Source organism: Cherax quadricarinatus, chromosome 48, assembly GCF_038502225.1.
Source record: "Cherax quadricarinatus isolate ZL_2023a chromosome 48, ASM3850222v1, whole genome shotgun sequence".
NCBI lineage: Eukaryota > Metazoa > Arthropoda > Malacostraca > Decapoda > Parastacidae > Cherax > Cherax quadricarinatus.
In genome coordinates this window covers 29292893-29316159 of record NC_091339.1, presented here as the reverse complement: position 1 = coordinate 29316159, position 23267 = coordinate 29292893, and the positions used below count along the sequence as shown (strand labels likewise).

Here is a 23267-nt window from a genome sequence, read left to right as displayed (position 1 = left end):
TATTGGAAAGGAATATCACTGGATATAAATACAAATTGTAAAAGAAAAAAGGCGCAGTGTTGGGTTTGAGCCTGTGTCGTATGCCACAGTTCTACACTAAGCATGTTTCACATATAATTTAACAATGGCATGAAACTATAAATATATTTCTTCCACCAATGGTAAGCTAATCATCAACGAGGACCACAGATGTTCAAGGTAATTCATACACACAACTGCAGTTTAAAGTTGTGACAGAGAAAAGAGGCATGTAACCTTGTATGAAACTAATACTGAGCAAAGGTAACCTGCTCAACATGATTCAGTTCGACTTGGCTCTTCTTTTACTTCACTGGACCACACTATCCCAACCTCCCATTTCTCCTTTCCAGTAAACGCTGCCTCCTGCCTCTCTTCATTCTTGCCAGGGGATCTTCCCTGCTGAGAGGGATCCCCTCTTTTTTATTATTACCACCGTGAGGGACCTTGTTCCTCACTCTCAGGGGACATTGCTTCCTGCGAGGGGACTCTTTTCCTCTGTGAGGGGATCGTTTCACTATCTGCGATGGGACTATCTTCCCGATTGCAAGGGAACTGTCTCTCCAGCTGCAATGAGACCGTCTTCGATACTGCAAGATGACTGTCTCTCCAGCTATGAGGGACAATCTTCCTTGTTGCAGGGACACTTCTCTCCCACTTTGAGGGGATCTTATTTCATGCGGCCAGGGGATATATAAGTTTATATTTTGGAGTAAATTTCAAAGTGTTCCCTAAAATAAAGGCTTGTCATTATGTGGAGCTGAATGACCAATGATGAAAGATACTGATGGCGTACAATTAAATTTAAAATATATATTATACTAAACTCTTTGATGATCACCCTTTCAGAATTCAGCCAATGCAGTCTTGCTAAATATATACACATTATAATATCTACACAAATAAAGGTAAGGCAGCTGTGAGCGTTATTTGTTGTGGCAAACGTGAACTATAACTAATGTCTAATACAAAGCTACGCTTTTCCCATTATATACAATTTATTAATACAGTAAAAGCAATGATACTTGCAAGGAACTAGGAGTCCAAGGTTAAACTACAACAAGTTGAGATGTCTAATGAATAGGATTTTGTATTGCGAGACTTGAGTTTCACCACATTACAGGTTTGTTAGTTAATAAGTTTACACAATGAAACAGTCATACAGAACATTAGCCGCACACTGAGGCTGTGTCTAATCTTGTCAAATAAAAAAGTAATATTGTATCTTACAAAGTCTAATTAAATACTTAAACCAAAAGCGTTACATTATCCCCCTCCCCCCCCCTCCAATAAAAAAAAGCGACTTGTGCTTCGAACCAAAGGGATCTGTTAAATAGCAAAGAAACTCACAAAAAGTTATTTTAAAGTAAGTTTCTGCATTGAGACAATAAATAAAATCCGAGAAAGTGCATTTAGTTTCAGAAATCATTATGTCTGGTTAAAACTTTTCCATCTAATGGAGGCTCTGAAACATTAATTGTTCAGTATCTTCCTCTGATGAACAATTCTTATATCAATATCAAAATAATTATTCTATTGTCTAAACTGTATTTTTCTTTCACCATCACTTTCATTAATCTTCCACCATTCGTTCCATTTATTAAACATCCTTCTTTTCTAGTCATGCATTCCATCATTTCAGATGTTCTACATGTTCCCCTTCTCCCCTTCCTCATCCTGTGTTTGTGGCCGTCGTTTGGGACAGATCATTCTCAAAACGTAATAATTCCAACGTAAGAGTAACTCCAACTTTGCTGGAAGGAAACACTTTAAACTTCCATACATCATAGTTCTCAAGTCTCATAGTCCAAGCTGAAAGATTTCATTACCTTATGTATGAAACCCATCGTATATGATGAAAATGACAGGAAAATGATCCTGTTGGGTGGCGTATGGCAGAAAAATCATTCTTAGCGATTTTACTGGGTAACAACATTGTGACGGAAGAAGATAAAGGGACTATTCTCTTTGACTCTTTGATGAAGGGTAATATTAAAGCTATCTTGTGAGATGGCTTGTTATAAGAAGTATGAGTATGACCGATAAACCTCACTGTGTGACGGAAAATGACGCTCGACCCTTCCAGCGCAGTGTAATAGGACATGGAAACATAGCTAGCTTTTGTTCCTACGTAACAATCATATGGAAAAAATGGTAACCATACGCTGCAATTGTATCGAATCTTGATATACAAAAAATGCTGATAACCGTAGCACTTACCCTGGCGAAGCACTCTGGAGGTCCCTGGCCTCATTGGCCTGTTCGCCTCCGCCGAAGAGTGCCTTCTTACCAGCCTCCACCAGCGGGTATTGCTCTCCGTTGCAAATGCCTCGGAAGTCATCGTTGTCCAGACTCCAGTACATGATTCCTCCAAGCTGATTCTCCCTCACGTATTCCGCCTGCCGGGGGTAGGAGACGTTAAGTAGAAAACGTAGAAGTTACATAATTCCTCCACGCTGGTGTTTCCTTATGTACTCTCCAGGGTGGAGGGTACATATGAGTACATGCTACTTTTACTACTACTACTACCACTAGCAGCATTACTACTGCCTCTACTTCTTTTTCTTCCTCTCTTTGTCCCAACCCTCTCCCCTCGCATATATATATATATATATATATATATATATATATATATATATATATATATATATATATATATATATATATATATATATATACTTTGTCCTTGGAGGCAAAGAGGCGAATGTATGAGAGTACAATTTTACCAACGCTCTTATATGGGTGTGAAGCGTGGGTGATGAATGTTGCAGCGAGGAGAAGGCTGGAGGCAGTGGAGATGTCATGTCTGAGGGCAATGTGTGGTGTGAATATAATGCAGAGAATTCGTAGTTTGGAAGTTAGGAGGAGGTGCGGGATTACCAAAACTGTTGTCCAGAGGCCTGAGGAAGGGTTGTTGAGGTGGTTCGGACATGTAGAGAGAATGGAGCGAAACAGAATGACTTCAAGAGTGTATCAGTCTGTAGTGGAAGGAAGGCGGGGTAGGAGTCGGCCTAGGAAAGGTTGGAGGGAGGGGGTAAAGGAGGTTTTGTGTGCGAGGGGCTTGGACTTCCAGCAGGCATGCGTGAGCGTGTTTGATAGGAGTGAATGGAGACAAATGGTTTTTAATACTTGACGTGCTGTTGGAGTGTGAGCAAAGTAACATTTATGAAGGGATTCAGGGAAACCGGCAGGCCGGACTTGAGTCCTGGAGATGGGAAGTACAGTGCCTGCACTCTGAAGTAGGGGTGTTAATGTTGCAGTTTAAAAACTGTAGTGTAAAGCACCCTTCTGGCAAGACAGTGATGGAGTGAATGATGGTGAAAGTTTTTCTTTTTCGGGCCACCCTGCCTTGGTGGGAATTGGCCAGTGTGATAATAAAAAAAAATAATATATTATATTATATTACTGGCTCCCTCACTCTTTTTGTTTTAATGTTAATAAGCATAGAAGTAATTTCTAATGGTTGTAATTACAGCTACAATTTTTAAAGGGTGGACTGGTAAGCCAGTGGAAGGCCTCGGTCAGATGACCAAAAGCTCCGGTTGCAGGTTATCATATGACTAAGACCCGCGTCAGGAAACACTTGTCCTGTTTCCTAACGACTTACCTAACACATCTTTTGTATTAGTGTGACTTTGTAAATGATTCAAGTCAGACTGACACGTCGTCGTCAGTCTGTGTGCCGGTTATTGTGCCTTTTTTTCTTAATATTAATAGAAGATTAAGTAAAACATGAGATGGTAATGATAATGATATATTTTGATAGTTGGCAGTGGTGTTGGTGGCAGTTTTACTGGTGAGGCTGCTGGACTAGTGAGGCCGCTGGACTGGTGAGGCTGCTGGACTGGTGAGGCTGCTGGACTGATGAGGCTGCTGGACTGGTGAGGCTGCTGGACTGGTGAGGCTGCTGGACTGGTGAGGCTGCTGGACTGGTGAGGCTGCTGGACTGGTGAGGCTGCTGGACTAATGAGGCTGCTGGACTAGTGAGGCTGCTGGACTGGTGAGGCTGCTGGACTGGTGAGGCTGCTGGACTGGTGAGGCTGCTGGACTGGTGAGGCTGCTGGTGATATTTTCAGTGATCCAGGATGTAATAATGATGGTCGAATTGTTGGTGGTTGTTAGTGATATTGTTGTTAGTGGTTGCTGGCAGCGATACAATAATTGCGGTGGTGTTGGCAGGTACGATATGCTGGTACTGATAGTGATGGTGATTGTGAGGTGTGTACTCACCTAGTTGTGGTTGTAGGGGTCGATCCATAGCTCCTGTCCCCGCCTCTTCACTGGTCGCTACTGGGTCACTCTCCCTGAGCCATGAGCTTTATCATACCTCTACTTAAAGCTATGATGTATGGATCCTGCCTCCACTACATCGCTTCCCAAATTATTCCACTTACTGACTACTCTGTGACTGAAGAAATACTTCCTAACATCCCTATGATTCATCTGTGTCTTCAACTTCCAACTGTGTCTCCTTGTTGCTGTGTCCCATCTCTGAAACATCTTGTCTTTGTCCACCTTGTCAATTCCTCTCAGTATTTTATATGTCGTTATCATGTCCCCCCTATCTCTCCTGTCCTCCATTGTCGTCAGGTCGATTTCCCTTAACCTCTCCTCTTAGGACATACCCCTTAGCTCAGGGACTAGTCTTGTTTGCAGACCTTTGTGTGTGTGTGTGTGTGTGTGTGTGTGTGTGTGTGTGTGTGTGTGTGTGTACTCACCTATTTGTGGTTGCAGGGGTCGAGTCCTAGCTCCTGGCCCCGCCTCTTCACCGGTTGCTACTAGACCCTCTCTCTCCCCGCTCCATGAGCTTTATCAAACCTCGTCTTAAAACTGTGTATGGTTCCTGCCTCCACTACGTCATTTTCTAGGCTATTCCACTGCCTTACAACTCTATGACTGAAGAAATACTTCCTACTATCTCTCTGACTCATTTGTGTCTTCAACTTCCAATTGTGGCCTCTTGTTTCTGTGTCCCCTCCCTGGAACATCCTGTCCTTGTCCACCTTGTCTATTCCACGCAGTATTTTATATGTCGTTATCATGTCTCCCCTGACCCTCCTGTCCTCCAGTGTCGTCAGGCCGATTTCCCTTAATCTTTCTTCATAGGACATTCCCCTTAGCTCTGGAACTAACCTTGTTGCAAACCTTTGTACTTTCTCTAGTTTCTTGACGTGCTTTATCAAGTGCGGGTTCCAAACAGGTGCTGCATACTCCAGTATGGGCCTGACATACACGGTGTACAGTGTCTTGAATGATTCCTTACTAAGGTGTCGGAATGCTGTTCTCAGGTTTGCCAGGCGCCCATATGCTGCAGCAGTTATCTGATTGATGTGTGCTTCCGGAGACATGCTCGGTGTTATACTCACCCCAAGATCTTTCTCCTTGAGTGAGGTTTGCAGTCTTTGGCCACCTAGCCTATACTCTGTCTGTGGTCTTCTGTGCCCTTCCCCTATCTTCATGACTTTGCATTTGGCAGGATTAAATTCGAGAAGCCATTTGCTGGACCAGGTGTCCAGTCTGTCCAGGTCTCTTTGAAGTCCTGCCTGGTCCTCATCAGATTTAATTCTCCTCATTAACTTCACATCATCTGCAAACAGGGACACTTCTGAGTCTAACCCTTCCGTCATGTCGTTCACATATACCAAAAATAGCACTGGTCCTAGGACCGACCCCTGTGGGACCCCGCTCGTCACAGGTGCCCACTGTGATACATCATTACGTACCATGACTCGTTGTTGCCTCCCTGTCAGGTATTCTCTGATCCATTGCAGTGCCCTTCCTGTTATATGCGCCTGATGCTCTAGCTTCTGCACTAATCTCTTGTGAGGAACTGTGTCAAAGGCCTTCTTGCAGTCCAAGAAGATGCAATCAACCCACCCCTCTCTCTCTTGTCTTACTTCTGTTATTTTATCATAAAACTCCAGAAGGTTTGTGACACAGGATTTGCCTTCCGTGAATCCGTGCTGGTTGGCATTTATACTCCTGTTCCGTTCCAGGTGCTCCACCACTCTCCTCCTGATAATCTTCTCCATAATTTTGCATACTATACACGTCAATGACACAGGTCTATAGTTTAGTGCCTCTTTTCTGTCTCCTTTTTTGAAAATGGGAACTACATTTGCTGTCTTCCATACCTCAGGTAGTTGCCCAGTTTCCAGGGATGTGTTGAAGATTGTGGTAAGTGGTACGCACAACATATCTGCTCCCTCTCTAAGGACCCATGGAGAGATGTTGTCCGGTCCCATTGCCTTTGAGGTATCGATGTCCCTTAGCAGTTTCTTCACCTCCTCCTCATCTGTATGTATGTCGTCCAACACTTGTTGGTGTATTCCTTGTTGGTGTCCCCATCTGGTCTGTCCCCCCAGAGTCCTTCCTGTCTCTACTGTAAATACTTCCTTAAATCTCGTGTTGAGCTCCTCACATACCTCTTGATCGTTTCTTGTGAGTTCCCCACCTTCTTTCCTCAGCCTTATCACCTGGTCCTTGACTGTTGTCTTCTTCCTAATGTGGCTATACAGCAGTTTCGGGTCAGATTTGACTTTCGATGCTATGTCGTTTTCATACTGTCTCTGGGCCTCCCTCCTTATCTGCGCATACTCGTTTCTGGCTCTTCTACTAATCTCCTTGTTTTCCTGGGTCCTATGCCTCCTGTACCTTTTCCATTCTCTGTTGCACTTAGCTTTTGCCTCCCTACACCTTCGGGTAAACCAAGGACTCGTCTTGGTCTTCCTATTATTTCTGTTTCCCTTGGGAACAAAACTTTCCTCTGCCTCCTTGCACTGTGTGTGTGTGTGTGTGTGTGTGTGTGTGTGTGTGTGTGTGTGTGTGTGTGTGTGTGTAAATTATTTAACAGTGGCCGCTCTATTGATTAATAAGTCTCACCTTCCTGGCTACAATCTTCTCATCGTCGTAGCCAACCCACTGGTTGTTAGAGAAGGCGTAGGGTCCAATGCGTCGTGGGTAGGGCTTACGCACCTCCCACCCATTAGACGCAATATTCTCACAGACCTGAAAATCGCCAACAAGATGTCAAACTACACTGTGCTTTTTATTCGCGTAAAACACTCCTTTTATATAAATTTCTGCTTGATTTATTAGTAAAGAGCTGTTTATTTCAGATTAAATAAACTTGATTGGATCATGAATTTGGCTCAACAGATTATTAAGTAGCCACCAAAACTTACTTCATAGAATGCCATAAAACCATTTTCCCTAGTGTACTTTCCCTGCTCGCCAGGACCGTCCGCGGAGGCACCGAAATCTGTAAAATTTCCGTCAAGGAGAGTGAAGGATCGACCGTAGGTGGGGATACCGATCACCAGCTTATGTCTGTCAGCTCCCAGAGAGATGTAATACTTCACTGTCCAGTCCTGCAACAATCAGGAAGAACCAATCACTTTTTTTAAAATAAAATGAAAGAGATTCAGTAAGTGTTGATCATGTGTGTCTGGTCGGGGCGAAAACACCAACAGCATAATGAAAAAATGTACTTCACATTAAGAACTGATACGAAAAAGAAATGTTTTATAAGTTAGGGCTGGGGATGACAGTGCCATCTAGTGTGTGTGTGAGTAACTCAGTATGGGTGGAGAGGATAAATAGTTTCTTAGCCCAGGCCACCTGGAGTTACCCTTCAAGAAAGCAAAAGAATCTGGATGCTAGTTAAGGGCTCTTGATTCAAGGAATTAAAACGCCTTTCCGCTTCCTTTCATCAACCCTGATTACATCCCATTCCCTTAATAATAACCCTGGCCAGGTATGTGTCTGTGTAACTAGTGATAGACATATCTCTCGCCTCTTATACAAATGTTTTTGTCTCGCATCTTTCATTCAGGCCACGCTAGCTGGAGATTCGTCTGTAAAAACTTGCATTTGTGGTCACAGTGGTGCCTGTGCTAACCTTCCTATGGTGTAGAAATATACCTAGTTGGACGAATCTTATTGTGGCTAGCTGGTCCAGTGACTAACGCGTCGGTCTGAAGTTTTGAGACTTTTTGATCGCGGGTTCTATCCCACCCCTGGTATGGTTTGTTTACAATCGTGTCATTACGATTTCGAGAGTCATTCAGGTGTCTGTTTTTCTATTTTTTTTCATGGTGATGGGAAGCACTGATTTAACTTTATTTGAATATAATATATATATGTTCTTGCCCTGTAAATTACTTTTACTGTGTCAGAACATAATTTACTATTGGAAAAAGTCATTTACTGACCACATTGAGCTCTGCGTTCCATGCATACTCTGAGGTTCCAGGCGCTGGTTGCAGGGCAGCGTGGTGGTTCACAGCCGGTTCGTAGGAGCTGTGGTAATCATAGTTGAGAATGTTGAAGAAATCCAGGTCTCTGTGAGAAGTGACAGGAAGAGGTTTGTTACTCTGTGGCAGGAGACGGCAATGGAAAGATGAAGTTACTCAGGTAGTAGGAAGAGAAAGTATATTGAAACTGGGGAACTCAAACTATTTAGTCTCTCTGCACCCCTCAAGGAAGGTTCCTTGATGTTGGTGAGGGGCTCTTGATTTAGGGAATTGGATCTGTGCTCCAGTTCCCCGAATTAAGCCTGAATGCCTTCCACATCCCCCCCCAGGCGCTGTATAATCCTCCGGGTTTAGCGCTTCCCCCTTGATTATAATAATAATAATAGTCTCTCTGCTGAGATTTAGTCGCGGTCTAGTTACCTCTAATTTAATCTAGATAATGGAGATAGCATTTCTGTCCCGTCAGTTCTAGCCTACTAACATTATCCTTTCATGTAATGTCTCTTTATGCTGGTGAAGGACTCTTATTTCGAAGAATTAGAGCTGCCCTCTTCTATTTTGGATCAAGTCAGATTGCCTATTATTTTCCAGGTGTTGTATGACCCTTAGGGTTTTGGCGCAAACTGCTGAATATAAACTGATACTCTTGTTTTGTCCCGGGTAGCACATTAAGGTTAGGTAGGGAATATTCTCTAAACTACAAGAGGAAGATGGTGGTTGTGGTGGTAATGGTAGCTATGGTAGTGATAGTTATGGTGACCGTGGAGGTAGTCATGATGGTGGTGATATCCGTGGTTATAATGACGGTGATGCGGTGAGGATGGTGATAGTCGTAGGTGGTGACGATGAAGGTAATGATGACTGGTAGCGCTGGTGGTGGATGATGGTAGGGGCAGTGGTGTTTGTGGTAGTGGTGATGGCGTTTGTGGTGATGGTGGTGGTAGTGGTGATGATAGTGGTGATGGTGGTGGTAGTGGTGATTGTGGCGGTAGTGATGATAGTGGTGATTGTGGTAGTGGTGGTGATAGTGGTGATTATATTGGTGATTGTGGTGGTAGTGGTGATGATAGTGGTGGTGGTGGTGATGATAGTGGTGATTGTGGTAGTGGCGGTGATAGTGGTGATTATATTGGTGATTGTGGTGGTAGTGGTGGTGGTGGTGATGATAGTGGTGATTGTGGTAGTGCAAACCGGTTTCTCTATCTACTTTCACTCCTGATACAAGTAGTTCCAAATTGATTTTCTCATTAGTCTTGAGGATGTTAGTAACTTGCATCAAAACTCTCTACTACATTGATGAGTTCAGTAAAACTCTCTAGTGTATTAAAGAGTTCAGTAGAACACTCTGTTGATGGATACAGTAAACAGTGGATACAGTAAACAGTCTACTGAGGTGGCCCGGTGGCCTGGTGGCTAAAGCTCCCGCTTCACACACGGAGGGCCCGGGTTCGATTCCCGGCGGGTGGAAACATTCGACACGTTTCCTTACACCTGTTGTCCTGTTCACCTAGCAGCAAATAGGTACCTGGGTGTTAGTCGACTGGTGTGGGTCGCATCCTGGGGGACAAGATTAAGGACCCCAGTGGAAATAAGTTAGTCCTCGATGACGCACTGACTTTCTTGGGTTATCCTGGGTGGCTAACCCTCCGGGGTTAAAAATCCGAACGAAATCTTATCTTATCTTACTGTATCGATGGTTAAAGTAAAAGTTTTTATTGTATCCATGTAGTATATTACAGAACCCTTTACTGCCTCGAGGACACAACAAGACTCTCTACTCTCTCACTGTATACAGTATTAAATTCAACTTAGACCACAAAGAAAGATGTAGAAGCCGAAATTTCCTAACTTACAAATGTAACCAGGATGAGACATTTCCCGAGTGAAAGCTGGTGATAAATTTTCTAAATGTTAGCAAGAGATATACTGCGAGTGTAAGAAAAAAAATGCATTTTGAGGTACATTTTGAGATACACTCTGGTTTAAGTAGATGCGTTTTGTGGAAGTAAGCAATAGATAAACTTCAGACAATAAGTTCAGTCATGTCAACACTGATGTATAAGTTGAAGAACCAAAGAGCTGCTGAGACACACTAGGCCTACCTGGTGATGGAAAGAGGGAGGGTACAGCTGCCTACCTGGTGAGGGAAGGAGGAGGTTACAGTAGCCTACCTGAAGGAGGGAAGATGTTTTGTGTTTGAGCATGTACTAAAATTTCTTTAATAATTTTGCATTTTGTTATTCCTGAGAGATATACTGATAAAGATATTCTCTTAGGAACATATGGAGAGGAAGCACTAGAAATAAGAACGCCTGGCGAGCAAGGGAGGGTTCGGTAGGCCTACCTGGTGAGAGAGGGAACGTCGTAGCCCTTGTCGATGTAGTTCTTGCCTGCAGGTACAGCCATGGTGAGTAGTAATGGTCCCTTCTTCACCTTGCTGCCTTCATCGTCAAATGCTTCACGAAGCTCCTGTAAGGAGAGAGAAAACCTGTTTAGTACCTCCCAGGGGAATGGCTGAGGGAGCTAATTACCAAGATGAGTGTATATTGAATGTATGTAGAAATTTGTAAGATTTACCCGTCACTGTACGTGTTCATGAGGCAGAAAGAAATGACTAGTAATACTGCCTGAGTGCAAAAATTTTGAGTCTTTCAGTTCACACACACACATGCCAGGGAGGGAGTACCTCTCTGGATGACATTTTCTTGTACATGTACTTTTCTCGTGAGTTAATTAAGATTTTAACTTCAGCAAAATATCAAATGAGGGCTCGCCGGAGAACAGGAATAAAAGGCAGGAGAAGATAAAGAGACAATGTAAATGTAAAAACAAAGTTTAAATGAGTTGAGGAAATCTTCAGAGATGTAGATAATAAACTTCAGTAACAATAAATAGAGGCAAGAAGACGACACTGAACATTGAATAATACAAGAACAATGAATGCTTCCCACTGGATGGGGACGTTACTTATTTAGCAGCAACCAAGAGAATGCCACACCCAGGATGGACTACTCCGAGATTACAAGACATAATATAAAATGAATCGCCGCACGCGTTAAAAATATTGATCATACTAGAAAGTAAAGACAGAAACCCAGGTAATGGAGTGGCGTGAGACGATGAGCAAAAGTGAAAGTTACTCAGAATTGTGTATTCGTTAACATGAGGGAGACCATCTCTCTGCAAGTGAAATCTGGATTGCTATGGTACTCATACCTTGGCGTAGCTGGGCAGCCTGGTGGGGCAGTAGCCAGGGTGAAAGCAGCTCTACCTGCTGCTTCGAGTGTTGTGTTCATTAGTTGTCTTTCCCTTCTGCACTACTAGCAAGGAAAGTGTGATGACATGGCCTGCCTATCAGTAAAATAAGGCTAGTGTAAACTTCCTGAAGGCTTAAGAGCTATTATTATAGCACCGGCCTTGCTTGTGGAGCAGGTCTGGGGTTAACTTGGAGTTCGATACTTGGCCACCACTTCGTTCCAGACGGAGCTAGCTGCCCAAAATGTACCTATGCTAGTGGCTTTCTTTTGTGCTTTACAGTATTTCATTATATATCAACTACATTTTCTTTACCGCAGAAAATAAATAAAGTTGTATTGTAAGTAGCGTTTTTTTTAGCACACAACAGAGGATACTTAACATTGGTAACATTCTGCGAAGGACGAGAGTCAACGGCGAAGGATAATTCTCAGGGGTAATTATTGATTCATTGTCAGATTTAAAAAGCTTTATCTGTTCAGCACAATGAGCATAGTTTCTAAATTTATCAATTTACGACTGTCATTACCATGTTGTTGCTAGCGTGACCAATTTTCTGCTATATTACAGAAATTATCATTAAAATATATTCAAAGCCATTCAAACTCCTTGTCTCACTTCACAATGCAGATTCATAGTTCGTTGCCAGTCGTAATTAGGAAGACGATTTGTTAATTAAACTACCGAGTAAACAAAAATTTCTAGGAAAGGTGGGACTAATTTTTTTCTGACCGGAAGCAGTAGATCCCTTCAACACAAGTAAGACATTTCTCCTTGAAGGATCCGGCTCTGCGAAAGAAACTAACGGAGAAGGATGCTCAGAGTAAGTCTGGGGTTCAGGTAGGCCGTACCTGGTACTGAGGTAGGTACACCTTGAGGGGCGTGTCTGGGAGCCTGCAAGCAGGTCAACTGGTCCTGGCAGCTGCACAAGGCCACCTGGTACCACTTGATGACCAGGTAAAGGGCAAGTCTCAGTAAGTCTAATCTATCTTCTTAATGATAGTGAACGGCTCTTGATCCGAGGAACTGCGGTTGCTTTTCCCTTCTTCAAATCAAATCTGACTGTCTCCTATTACTCAGGTGCTGTATTACAATTACAGATTTAGCGTTTCCCCTTGGATATAATGATTATATCAGCTGATCAAGAAGTCCGGCGAATCTGTTTTTAGTATGGCTGAGAGAGTTTGTTCCCACCCCAGACACCACCTTATGTGACAACCATCCCCGACACGACCATACGTGACAACCACCCCAGACACCACCTTAAGTGACAACCATCCCCGACACGACCTTACGTTACAACCACCCCCGACACGACCTTATGTGACAACCATCCCCGACACGACCTTATGTGACAACCATCCCCGACACGACCATACGTGACAACCATCCCCGACACGACCTTACGTGACAACCACCCCAGACACCACCTTATGTGACAACCATCCCCGACACGACCATACGTGACAACCACCCCAGACACCACCTTATGTGACAACCATCCCCGACACGACCATACGTGACAACCATCCCCGACACGACCTTACGTGACAACCACCCCAGACACCACCTTATGTGACAACCACCCCGGACACGACCTTATGTGACAACCACCCCAGACACCACCTTATGTGACAACCATCCCCGACACGACCTTACGTGACAACCATCCCCGACACGACCTTATGTGACAACCATCCCCGACACGACCTTACGTGACAACCACCCCAGACACGACCTTATGTGACAACCATCCCCGACACGACCTTACGTGACAACCACCCCAGACACCACCTTACGTGACAACCACCCCAGACACCACCTTATGTGACAACCACCCCCGACACGACCTTATGTGACAACCATCCCCGACACGACCTTACGTGACAACCATCCCCGACACGACCTTATGTGACAACCATCCCCGACACGACCTTACGTGACAACCACCCCAGACACGACCTTATGTGACAACCATCCCCGACACGACCTTACGTGACAACCATCCCCGACACGACCTTATGTGACAACCATCCCCGACACGACCTTACGTGACAACCACCCCGGACACGACCTTATGTGACAACCATCCCCGACACGACCTTACGTGACAACCATCCCCGACACGACCTTACGTGACAACCATCCCCGACACGACCTTACGTGACAACCACCCCGGACACGACCTTATGTGACAACCACCCCAGACACGACCTTACGTGACAACCACCCCAGACACGACCTTACGTGACAACCACCCCAGACACGACCTTACGTGACAACTACCCCAGACACGACCTTATGTGACAACCATCCCCGACACGACCTTATGTGACAACCATCCCCGACACGACCTTATGTGACAACCATCCCCGACACGACCTTACGTGACAACCATCCCCGACACGACCTTACGTGACAACCACCCCGGACACGACCTTATGTGACAGCCATCCCCGACACGACCTTACGTGACAACCATCCCCGACACGACCTTACGTGACAACCACCCCAGACACGACCTTACGTGACAACCACCCCGGACACGACCTTATGTGACAGCCATCCCCGACACGACCTTACGTGACAACCACCCCAGACACGACCTTACGTGACAACCATCCCCGACACGACCTTACGTGACAACCACCCCGGACACGACCTTATGTGACAACCATCCCCGACACGACCTTACGTGACAACCACCCCAGACACGACCTTACGTGACAACCATCCCCGACACAATCTTATGTGACAACCACCCCAGACACGACCTTACGTGACAACCATCCCCGACACGACCTTACGTGACAACCATCCCCGACACGACCTTACGTGACAACCATCCCAGACACGACCTTACGTGACAACCATCCCAGACACGACCTTACGTGACAACCACCCCAGACACGACCTTACGTGACAGCCACCCCAGACACTTCCTTACGTGACAACCACCCCAGGCAAGACCTTACGTGACAACCATCCCAGACATGATATGACTCATCGTTACGTCATAAGTCAACTGCTGGCTGATACATGACCTCGTGATGTCACCAAGCGGCACTTGTTGACCTTATACACGTCTTGACCTCGTGACGTCATAGTTCACCACCAGTCTATCAAACGTGTCATTATTAGTATTAGTATTAAGTGGCAAACCCACAGATCAAAAAGCTCCTGGTGAATGAAAGTAATCATGTTTGATCCTAAGAAAGGAAGGATAACTCCAGTTCTTTGGATCAAAAGTCCATCACCGGCACCACAACACTTCCTTGAGGTCCCTCAGTGTCATAATCAACCTAGCAGTTTATATTTTGCTTCGCTTACATTATCAGCCTCTCCGTCTGGTCACCCATGAACACAACAGTAAATATACTCAAGAAGACGAAAATCTAACCTAGGCAAATAAAAAAGCTGAGCTTCCCATTTCATGGTCCTGGTGCTCCTTGCTGTTTTTACTCTTCCTAACACAGATAAAAACACTAGCCACAGCTTCATATCATGCACGTTTAGCGCATGCTTTAATAATAATAATCATAATCATAATAATAATCCATTTGGTTATTAAAACAAGCAATTGTTTTTTTCCTTACGTACACACAAATAGATGAGAAAGCTGAAACAACTTATTATCTAATATACTTGTCTTGCAGAGTTCGTACAACTAGGTAACATTACGTTTGTCTGTCTCGCATTTAATATATACAAGATCAAGCCTTCACCACTCCTTGTGTAGAGTGATCCATACGGACGGTGGATCAAGCCTCCACCACTCCTTGTGGACGGTGGATCAAGCCTGTAGAGTGATCATACGGATGGTGGATCAAGCCTCCTCCACCACTGTGTAGAGTGATCCATACGGACGGTGGATCAAGCCTTCACCTCTGCTTGTGTATATTGATCCATACGGATGGTGGATCAAGCCTTCACCACTCCTTGTGTAGAGTGATCCATACGGACGGTGGATCAAGCCTCCACCACTCCTTGTGTAGAGTGATCCATACGGACGGTGGATCAAGCCTCCACCACTCCTTGTGTAGAGTGATCCATACGGACGGTGGATCAAGCCTCCACCACTCCTTGTGTAGAGTGATCCATACGGACGGTGGATCAAGCCTCCACCACTCCTTGTGTAGAGTGATCCATACGGACGGTGGATCAAGCCTCCACCACTCCTTGTGTAGAGTGATCCATACGGACGGTGGATCAAGCCTCCACCACTCCTTGTGTAGAGTGATCCATACGGACGGTGGATCAAGCCTCCACCACTCCTTGTGTAGAGTGATCCATACGGATGGTGGATCAAGCCTCCACCACTCCTTGTGTAGAGTGATCCATACGGACGGTGGATCAAGCCTCCACTACTCCTGGTGTTGAATGACTTACATAATTAAATCACACACATTGGGAATATTTTTCACACTCAGTTAAATGTGATAATTAAAGCAGAACTACGAAGCACTAAATGTTAACAGTTTTATATATTAAAAAAAATCCACATTTGGCTTGTGTGTAATTTTGACTTTAACAAGTAAAGCAAATTTTGTTGCTGTCAAACATTTTCTTGTGTTGAACTTTTGTTGATATTAATTATATTGAATGTTATTACGTAGCTGCATCTCTGCCTAACCAGTCATAATGCTTAGTCCTCAACATATTATATGTATATATATGCAATAAGATCACAGTAAACAGGTGATTTCAGAATATGCAAAAAACCACTCTGAAAGAATAGAGAAATTCCAAGCGCTTTCGTCACTACTCACATTATCAAGGAACTATGCATGTATATATATATATATATATATATATATATATATATATATATATATATATATATATATATATATATATATATATATATATATATATATATATATTACACGCACACTAATAAATTTCTGAAGGCTTAGACCTTCTTGTAAAAATTTCACTTATATAAAAAATATCCTGATGTCCTTGGATCATCTTCAGGTGTCTTTCCCCCTTACCTCCATCTCTCTCTTCCACCCCTCCTTCACTTCTCTCATCTGTCTGTCTTTCCCCCTTACCTCCATCTCTCTCTTCCACCCCTCCTTCACTTCTCTCATCTGTCTGTCTTTCCCCCTTACCTCCATCTCTCTCTTCCACCCCTCCTTCACTTCTCTCATCTGTCTGTCTTTCCCCCTTACCTCCATCTCTCTCTTCCACCCGTCCTTCACTTCTCTCATCTGTCTGTCTTTCCCCCTTACCTCCATCTCTCTCTTCCACCCGTCCTTCACTTCTCTCATCTGTCTATCTTTCCCCCTTACCTCCATCTCTCTCTTCCACCCGTCCTTCACTTCTCTCATCTGTCTATCTTTCCCCCTTACCTCCATCTCTCTCTTCCACCCGTCCTTCACTTCTCTCATCTGTCTGTCTTTCCACCTTACCTCCATCTCTCTCTTCCACCCCTCCTTCACTTCTCTCATCTGTCTATCCTTTCTTCCCCTCTCCAAACCCAAACCAAACATCTTACTTTCACCACCTGCAGCGTAACATGTGGGTGTGACCTGACCTGACAGTGCCTCACGGACCTACTACAAGCTTTAGAGCCTAACCTACTACCTCTCACCATCACTGTCACTCCATCTCTCCCTCTTGCCAGTCCTTCTCCCTCACTTTGTGCTCCCTCACCCCCCCCCCGACAGATTACCCTTTCTCTCCCGCCATTTCTCCCTCGGGGAATCTTTCGAGGTCATCCGGGTCGTGACCTGAAGACGCCACATCTTATTTCCGAGTCATCTTCCCGGTGATCTCTTAAGGGTTCAAGGTCAATGCTGTACTCCACTTTTTCATTAGCACTTTCATAGTTTACTTTTTTTGCGTTTGAATTAGGGTTGAAAATTTATATATTTATCATCAATTTTAGAAGCTATTAATCTTTGCATTTTTTAGGCATAAAAGAGTTAAATAGTTTATTTTCCATAAATGCATTATATATTTCGTATGAATATATGCTGTAAGTAGGTTTACAAAGTTAGTGTAAATATTCTAGCGGGTTGGGAATAAACATATCAGAGAAATGAAGGGTAACAATAAACAGTTTTATATTTCAATAACTTGTTTATCAGTGAAATGGTTTTTTTTTCATCCTATATACTCCCCTCCGCTTTAAGTATACTTTATTATTTTATGTGATTCGCTAAACTTGTGAGTATTATAGAAGACGAGTAGTGGAGGCTCCATCCTCCGTCTGATAATTACAAGACATACATAGTAACCATTGCATCACTATACAGTATTACTAAACACTGAAGAGAGTTACAAGTGACAGACCCACTGGGATACATGCATTTGGGAACATTAACTCATTATTTTTATCATATTCCAAGTTTCGAGGAAACACGAATGTACATAAAAATAAATGAACCTCGACTGGTCCTAAAACTTGATATTTACCTGCAACAACCTCACATCCCTGGAAGACAATCTCTCATTCGATCAGAAATCTGCGTTAGTTTCATGCTGGTTTGACCCACTGAGTATATATAATTCATGATACCGGGAACAGATTATATGATAACTGGTCTCTCTTCTAGAGCTTTGTAACATCGCTTGTTGCACGCTATAATCAGTTTAAACTATTGTTTTCATGAAAACTTTTAAGGCTGGCCGGAGGCATGAGAAGTTTTACTTAATTGGTTGAAGCAAGATGTTCTCTACAAATTATACCCCTTTGGATATGTATTATTAAAAAAGCTGTCTTTATTTGTATGTGGCAGTTACCAATGAATGCCATTGGGTTGTTACGAGTTGATACTAACAGATTTTTTGGTTATCACAGCATTTAAAAACTCAGGACTGCACGCTCTCAGTATTCCCAGGAACTGAGATAATACCTATTTTTTTGATGACTTAATTGCAAATTAAATTACGACTATACCTTTATGGGCTTCCTATATATATACAGGACGGAATCCTGACGTGAGCGTTTAGGACTGAGGTACTGAAAGGACTGGAACCAATCTAGTTTACTTAACTGACAGCGCGCTCTTTGGTCTGGAAACCTCTGGTGTAATGAAACAACCTTGACGTTGACTTGTATATACCCTGGACAGTGGTTATGGTGGTGGATAATAAGAGGTTGGAGAGCGAAAGAGTAAAGAGGTGGTGGGACCAGAGTGGTGTCCTTGTTGGTGTGTGAAGGTGAACAAGCAGTGGTAAAGCTGTTCACAGCCCTCCCTCTATCCCTCCCTCCCTACCTACCTTCCTTCCGCCCTCCCTCCCTCTTTCCTTTCCATCCTTCCCTTCCCCGTCTCCTCTCTTCTTCCCTCCGCTCCTCGCTTTGCTCCCCTCCTTTTCATTCTCTTGCGTACAATACAATGTTGTATTGTACTACAGTATATTGTTGTGTGACCTGGGTTGGTCCATCACCTTTCACCTCTTCGCTGGTCGCTACTGCGTTCGTGTGTGTACTCAATGAGTTGTGTTTGCAGGGGCCGAGACTTAGCTAGTGACCCCACCTTCTTGACTTCTTTGATCAACATCACTGTCGTATGGCCTTCAGGCCTTATCGTATCTACTCTTGAAGCTGTGTAGTGTAATACACCACCCCACATTGCAAACTGTCTTGAAAATATAAGTTCAGGATCCTACTCTGTTTACGTAAGCTCCCGTGAGCTTAAAGTAACTTTACATTTCAAAGAGATCTTATGTTCATTGTGCAGTGTGGTGACCAATAGTGAGAAATGTAATGCAAGTTCTCAATAATGACATGGTGCCAGGTTTCCTCTCAGTAAGGACAAGGGGAAGGTATTTTCCATTTGGGTGTTGGCCGAGTGTCTAGTAGTGAGTCACTCAGGTATGAATGAGGGCGACCTGTTTCTTGCAGGAGCAAGACTGAGCTACGGTACACAACAAGGGCTACAACTCCCCTTCTAACCCCTTCATCGTTCCGCCTTTTTCTTATTCCACCTCTTCTTATTCTCCTCTTCACCCTTATCTTCTTCCTTCTCTTTTTCCCTCTGACTTTTCACATTCCCTCTCTCCCTATGTCTCTCATTTCTCTTTTTCACTCTTCTCCCCTTCTTTCACCAACGTCTTTTTCCTCTTCTCATTCACCCCCTCTCCCATCTCCTTTCTTCCCTCCTTAACTCCTTATTCTCCTCTTCACCCTTATCTTCTTCCTTCTCTTTTTTCCTCTGACTTTTCACATTCCCTCTCTCCCTATGTCTCTCATTTCTCTTTTTCACTCTTCTCCCCTTCTTTCACCAACGTCTTTTTCCTCTTCTCATTCACCCCCTCTCCCATCTCCTTTCTTCCCTCCTTAACTTTTTCTCCTCCTCCTCCTCCTCCTCCTCCTCATAATCAACATATCACCAAGATTCCCATCATTATATGCTCGTTGTCAAGAACACTCATAGCTGCAATGATCCTTCCCTCTCGCTCCCCATCTCTCTCTTCTACTTGTTTTCTTCCTCCCTATCCACCCGTCATTCACCTTGATCCTTTAAGAAAGATGGATATGGAGAGGGAGAGAGAGAGAGAGAGAGAGAGAGAGAGAGAGAGAGAGAGAGAGAGAGAGAGAGTAACGGTAGCGGCACTTGTGGTAATGACGTAAGTCAGTGTTGCAGAACCACAGCACCACCAGAAAGACCAGATTTCCTCCTCCCTCTGCTCCCTCTCCTCCCTACCCTCTCTTTCCCCCTCTCCTCCCTACCCTCCCTTTCCCCCCTCTCCTCCCTACCTTCCTTTCCCCTCCTTCCCCGTCTACATCTTCACTTCGAAGTTTCCTCCACCTGCCTCCGCTTCTTCACAGCCTCGTTGTTGTAACTGGCTGTTAAGATTTGAGAAAATAGTTCATTTGGTGATCAAGGTGACTCTGCATAGTGTTCTCTGCTTTGTATACATACAAGAGAGTTTTTTTAAAAGATTCCTTCATCAAAATGATCAACAAACACTGAGAGAAGTGGCTGACTGACCATATATGACTGCAGAAATCGCAGTAACACGATGGCAAGCAAATCACATAACGGGTGGGATTCAAACTCATGGCAGGCCAGTTCTTAGAACTTGTCTGCCATGGCTTCGAGTGTTACCCGTTCTGTGAACTGACCATGTATGTGTGTGTGTAAAGGTTGGTATGTTTAGGAATGAAAAGTAGGGGCAGATCACCACCTCGGTCATTTGTATGTAAGACTACAATAGGAGAATGTCACATAAGCTTGACAATTTAGTTTAAGTGATAGAAGAAGACAGTACTGTAACTGAAGTATCTAACCTTCTGCAGGCAGTAAAATACTGGATATCTACCCAGAGAACCTGTAACAGCAATTTTACGATAGGTAACAGGATCCAGACTCTAAGCGGATCACACCTCCAGAAACATGATTCAAATCCCCCGAGAGAAGCTGACATCATACTCGAATTTAATACTCTTGTGAGGCATCAAAAGACGGAATTCTGCTGTTGTAATAGGAAGAGGAAGAGGATCTTTCTTCCAAGGCGAAGATGAAGAATGTATGAGACAAATTAACGGGATAATTTCGAGGGATTACTTTCATGACCCACCTGGGTACAAATGATTGAAAGCAGAGTATATACAGATACACTGATCAGTTACAAGGCAATTAAAAGGTAAGAGAAGGAGGCTTGTTATCACAGGTCTGATACTGTGACATGATGTAGACTCTTACATGACCTCGTGAATACTGTATATCAGAGACTACAAACCGTAAATGACAAGGATGACAAATTCGAGTGTTTAGATTTGGAAGATAACTTTAACAGGGATAAAGTCTGTACAAGAGACGAGCACAGACTTGTGGTGTGCATACATCTGTGTTTAGTCTCACATGTAAGTGTTCATGTTTCCAGTGTTTGTTTCACTTACTATTTTTTGCATTTAATTTTAAGTTTATTTGTAAAAATTGTTTGTCTTCTATCCTTTTTTTTTCGTTTTTTAAGGTTTACATTTCTAATATATTATTCTTGTTGGATTTGCTAAAAAGTTTTGTATAATTTATCATTTAATTTTATGAACTTAAATTTCTCGTATCAGTCACTGAGAACATTTATAATGGCTTCAACGTTATTTATTGCTTGTATTCCTCACCTCTGGCAGTCATTTTCTAACGCGACATTGGACTTTTTTCATACATGTTTTTGTCATTATGGACGCTGCACTAAGCTCTACATATTTCACTTTTCTTACCAATGCCATAAACTTTCATTCCGCCATTTTACCATCCATATAGTATCTATCTTACGGTTATTATGAAGTGTACTGGAGCAGCATGTGAGCTTCTCACTACGGCATTAATATCATCTTCTGGCGACAATGTTTTCTTTATAATTCCTCTCAGCTCCCTCTTTCTCTCCCACACTTTGAACTCTTTCACACAATCTTTATTCTTCGTGTTTGCCTGTTTTTCCTATGTACCATTGAGTGGCAATTGCTAACATTAGATTTCATCATCCTTCTATCATTTCTCTTATTAAATCTATCAAAGACTTTTTGCAGCAGAGATTTACATTTAGATTTCTTATTTTACATATATTTGCATCATCAGCAAACATTTATGTAATTTTTATTCTGTCAAATCATTTAAATAAATTTAAAACGTTACCAGGTCAAGCACTGATCCTTGAGGGATCCCGATGGGGAAATTTTCCCAAGAGAAAAGTTCTCCTCTTATCAGCTTTTGTATATTTATTTAAAACAAAAGCTGTCCTAGTCATTGTAATTGCAATTAATTCCTCATTGTTTTACTATTTTCAGAATAGTGTTTCATATGGTCCTCAAGAGAGAGAGAGAGAGAGAGAGAGAGAGAGAGAGAGAGAGAGAGAGAGAGAGAGAGAGAGAGAGAGAGAGAGAGAGAGAGAGAGAGAAAAAGAGAGAGAAGAGAAAGAGAGAGAGAGAGAGAGAAGAGAAAGAGAGAGAGAGAAGAGAGACAGAGAGAGAAGAGAAAGACAGAGAGAGAAGAGAAAGACAGAGAGAGAAGAGACAGAGAGAGAAGAGACAGAGAGAGACAGGAGAGGAGAGTATTTGTTCTGGTTGTAGTGTTTGTTCTTCTGTATTTAGCTGCGGTATTAAAGACAAGCAATGCTTCGCCTCAAGGGCACAGGAAGACAACAGGTTTCCTCTCCCATCTTCAGTACATCACATAATTACCACAGAGAAACACTATACTAAATGACTGGTGCTGCTGAAATATTCTTGACTCAAGGAATTAGAGCTACCCGTTTCATTCTAGGATCACTTGATCCGAAAAAGGGGAACTGTATAAAGTTGACGAGTTTAAACATTTCCATCTCTCAGACATCATTCGACTGAAGGTTTACAATATCAACATTGATGAGTAAGACACATGTCCAATACTTGTATTAGATTGAGAAAAAAAAACTTGTTGTGGAGGTGAAAGGTCTCCTCAGTTTAGATACTCAGATGTTGCACATGCGCCTTATTCATTAGCATCCATGAGAAAGTGATGACACTAACCTTAACAAGAGCAGCATAGTTCTCTCTGTCCTCAGGTGTGGAACCATCCCTAGATGCTGGGTACTCCCAGTCCAAGTCGAGGCCATCGAAGTTGTACCGTCTGAGGTGCTTGATGGCAGAGATGATGAAAGTTCTGCGGTACTCTGGTAGGGACACCAGTTCGCTGAACCTGCCCGAACCTTCATTCCAACCACCAATAGCAAGCAGCGTCTTCAGTCCCTTGTTGTACTGTTTCAGCCCGTTGAACTTAGCGTAGCCTCCTGCCAGGATGAGAA

General features: G+C 43.4%; 1 protein-coding gene across 1 annotated transcript in view; it reads right to left on the bottom strand.

The window, feature by feature from the left end:
* The window catches only part of LOC128696013 (serine-rich adhesin for platelets), a 78937-nt gene that overhangs the window by 17143 nt on the left and 38527 nt on the right, over window positions 1–23267 (bottom strand). Inside the window, exons 4-9 of the mRNA XM_070095045.1 lie at window positions 22993–23252; window positions 10618–10742; window positions 8232–8361; window positions 7203–7388; window positions 6901–7026; window positions 2239–2417 (exon numbers count right to left, since the gene is read on the bottom strand). Coding sequence (XP_069951146.1) covers window positions 2239–2417; window positions 6901–7026; window positions 7203–7388; window positions 8232–8361; window positions 10618–10742; window positions 22993–23252 — 1006 coding nt within the window. The remainder of the gene's footprint in view (window positions 1–2238; window positions 2418–6900; window positions 7027–7202; window positions 7389–8231; window positions 8362–10617; window positions 10743–22992; window positions 23253–23267) is intronic.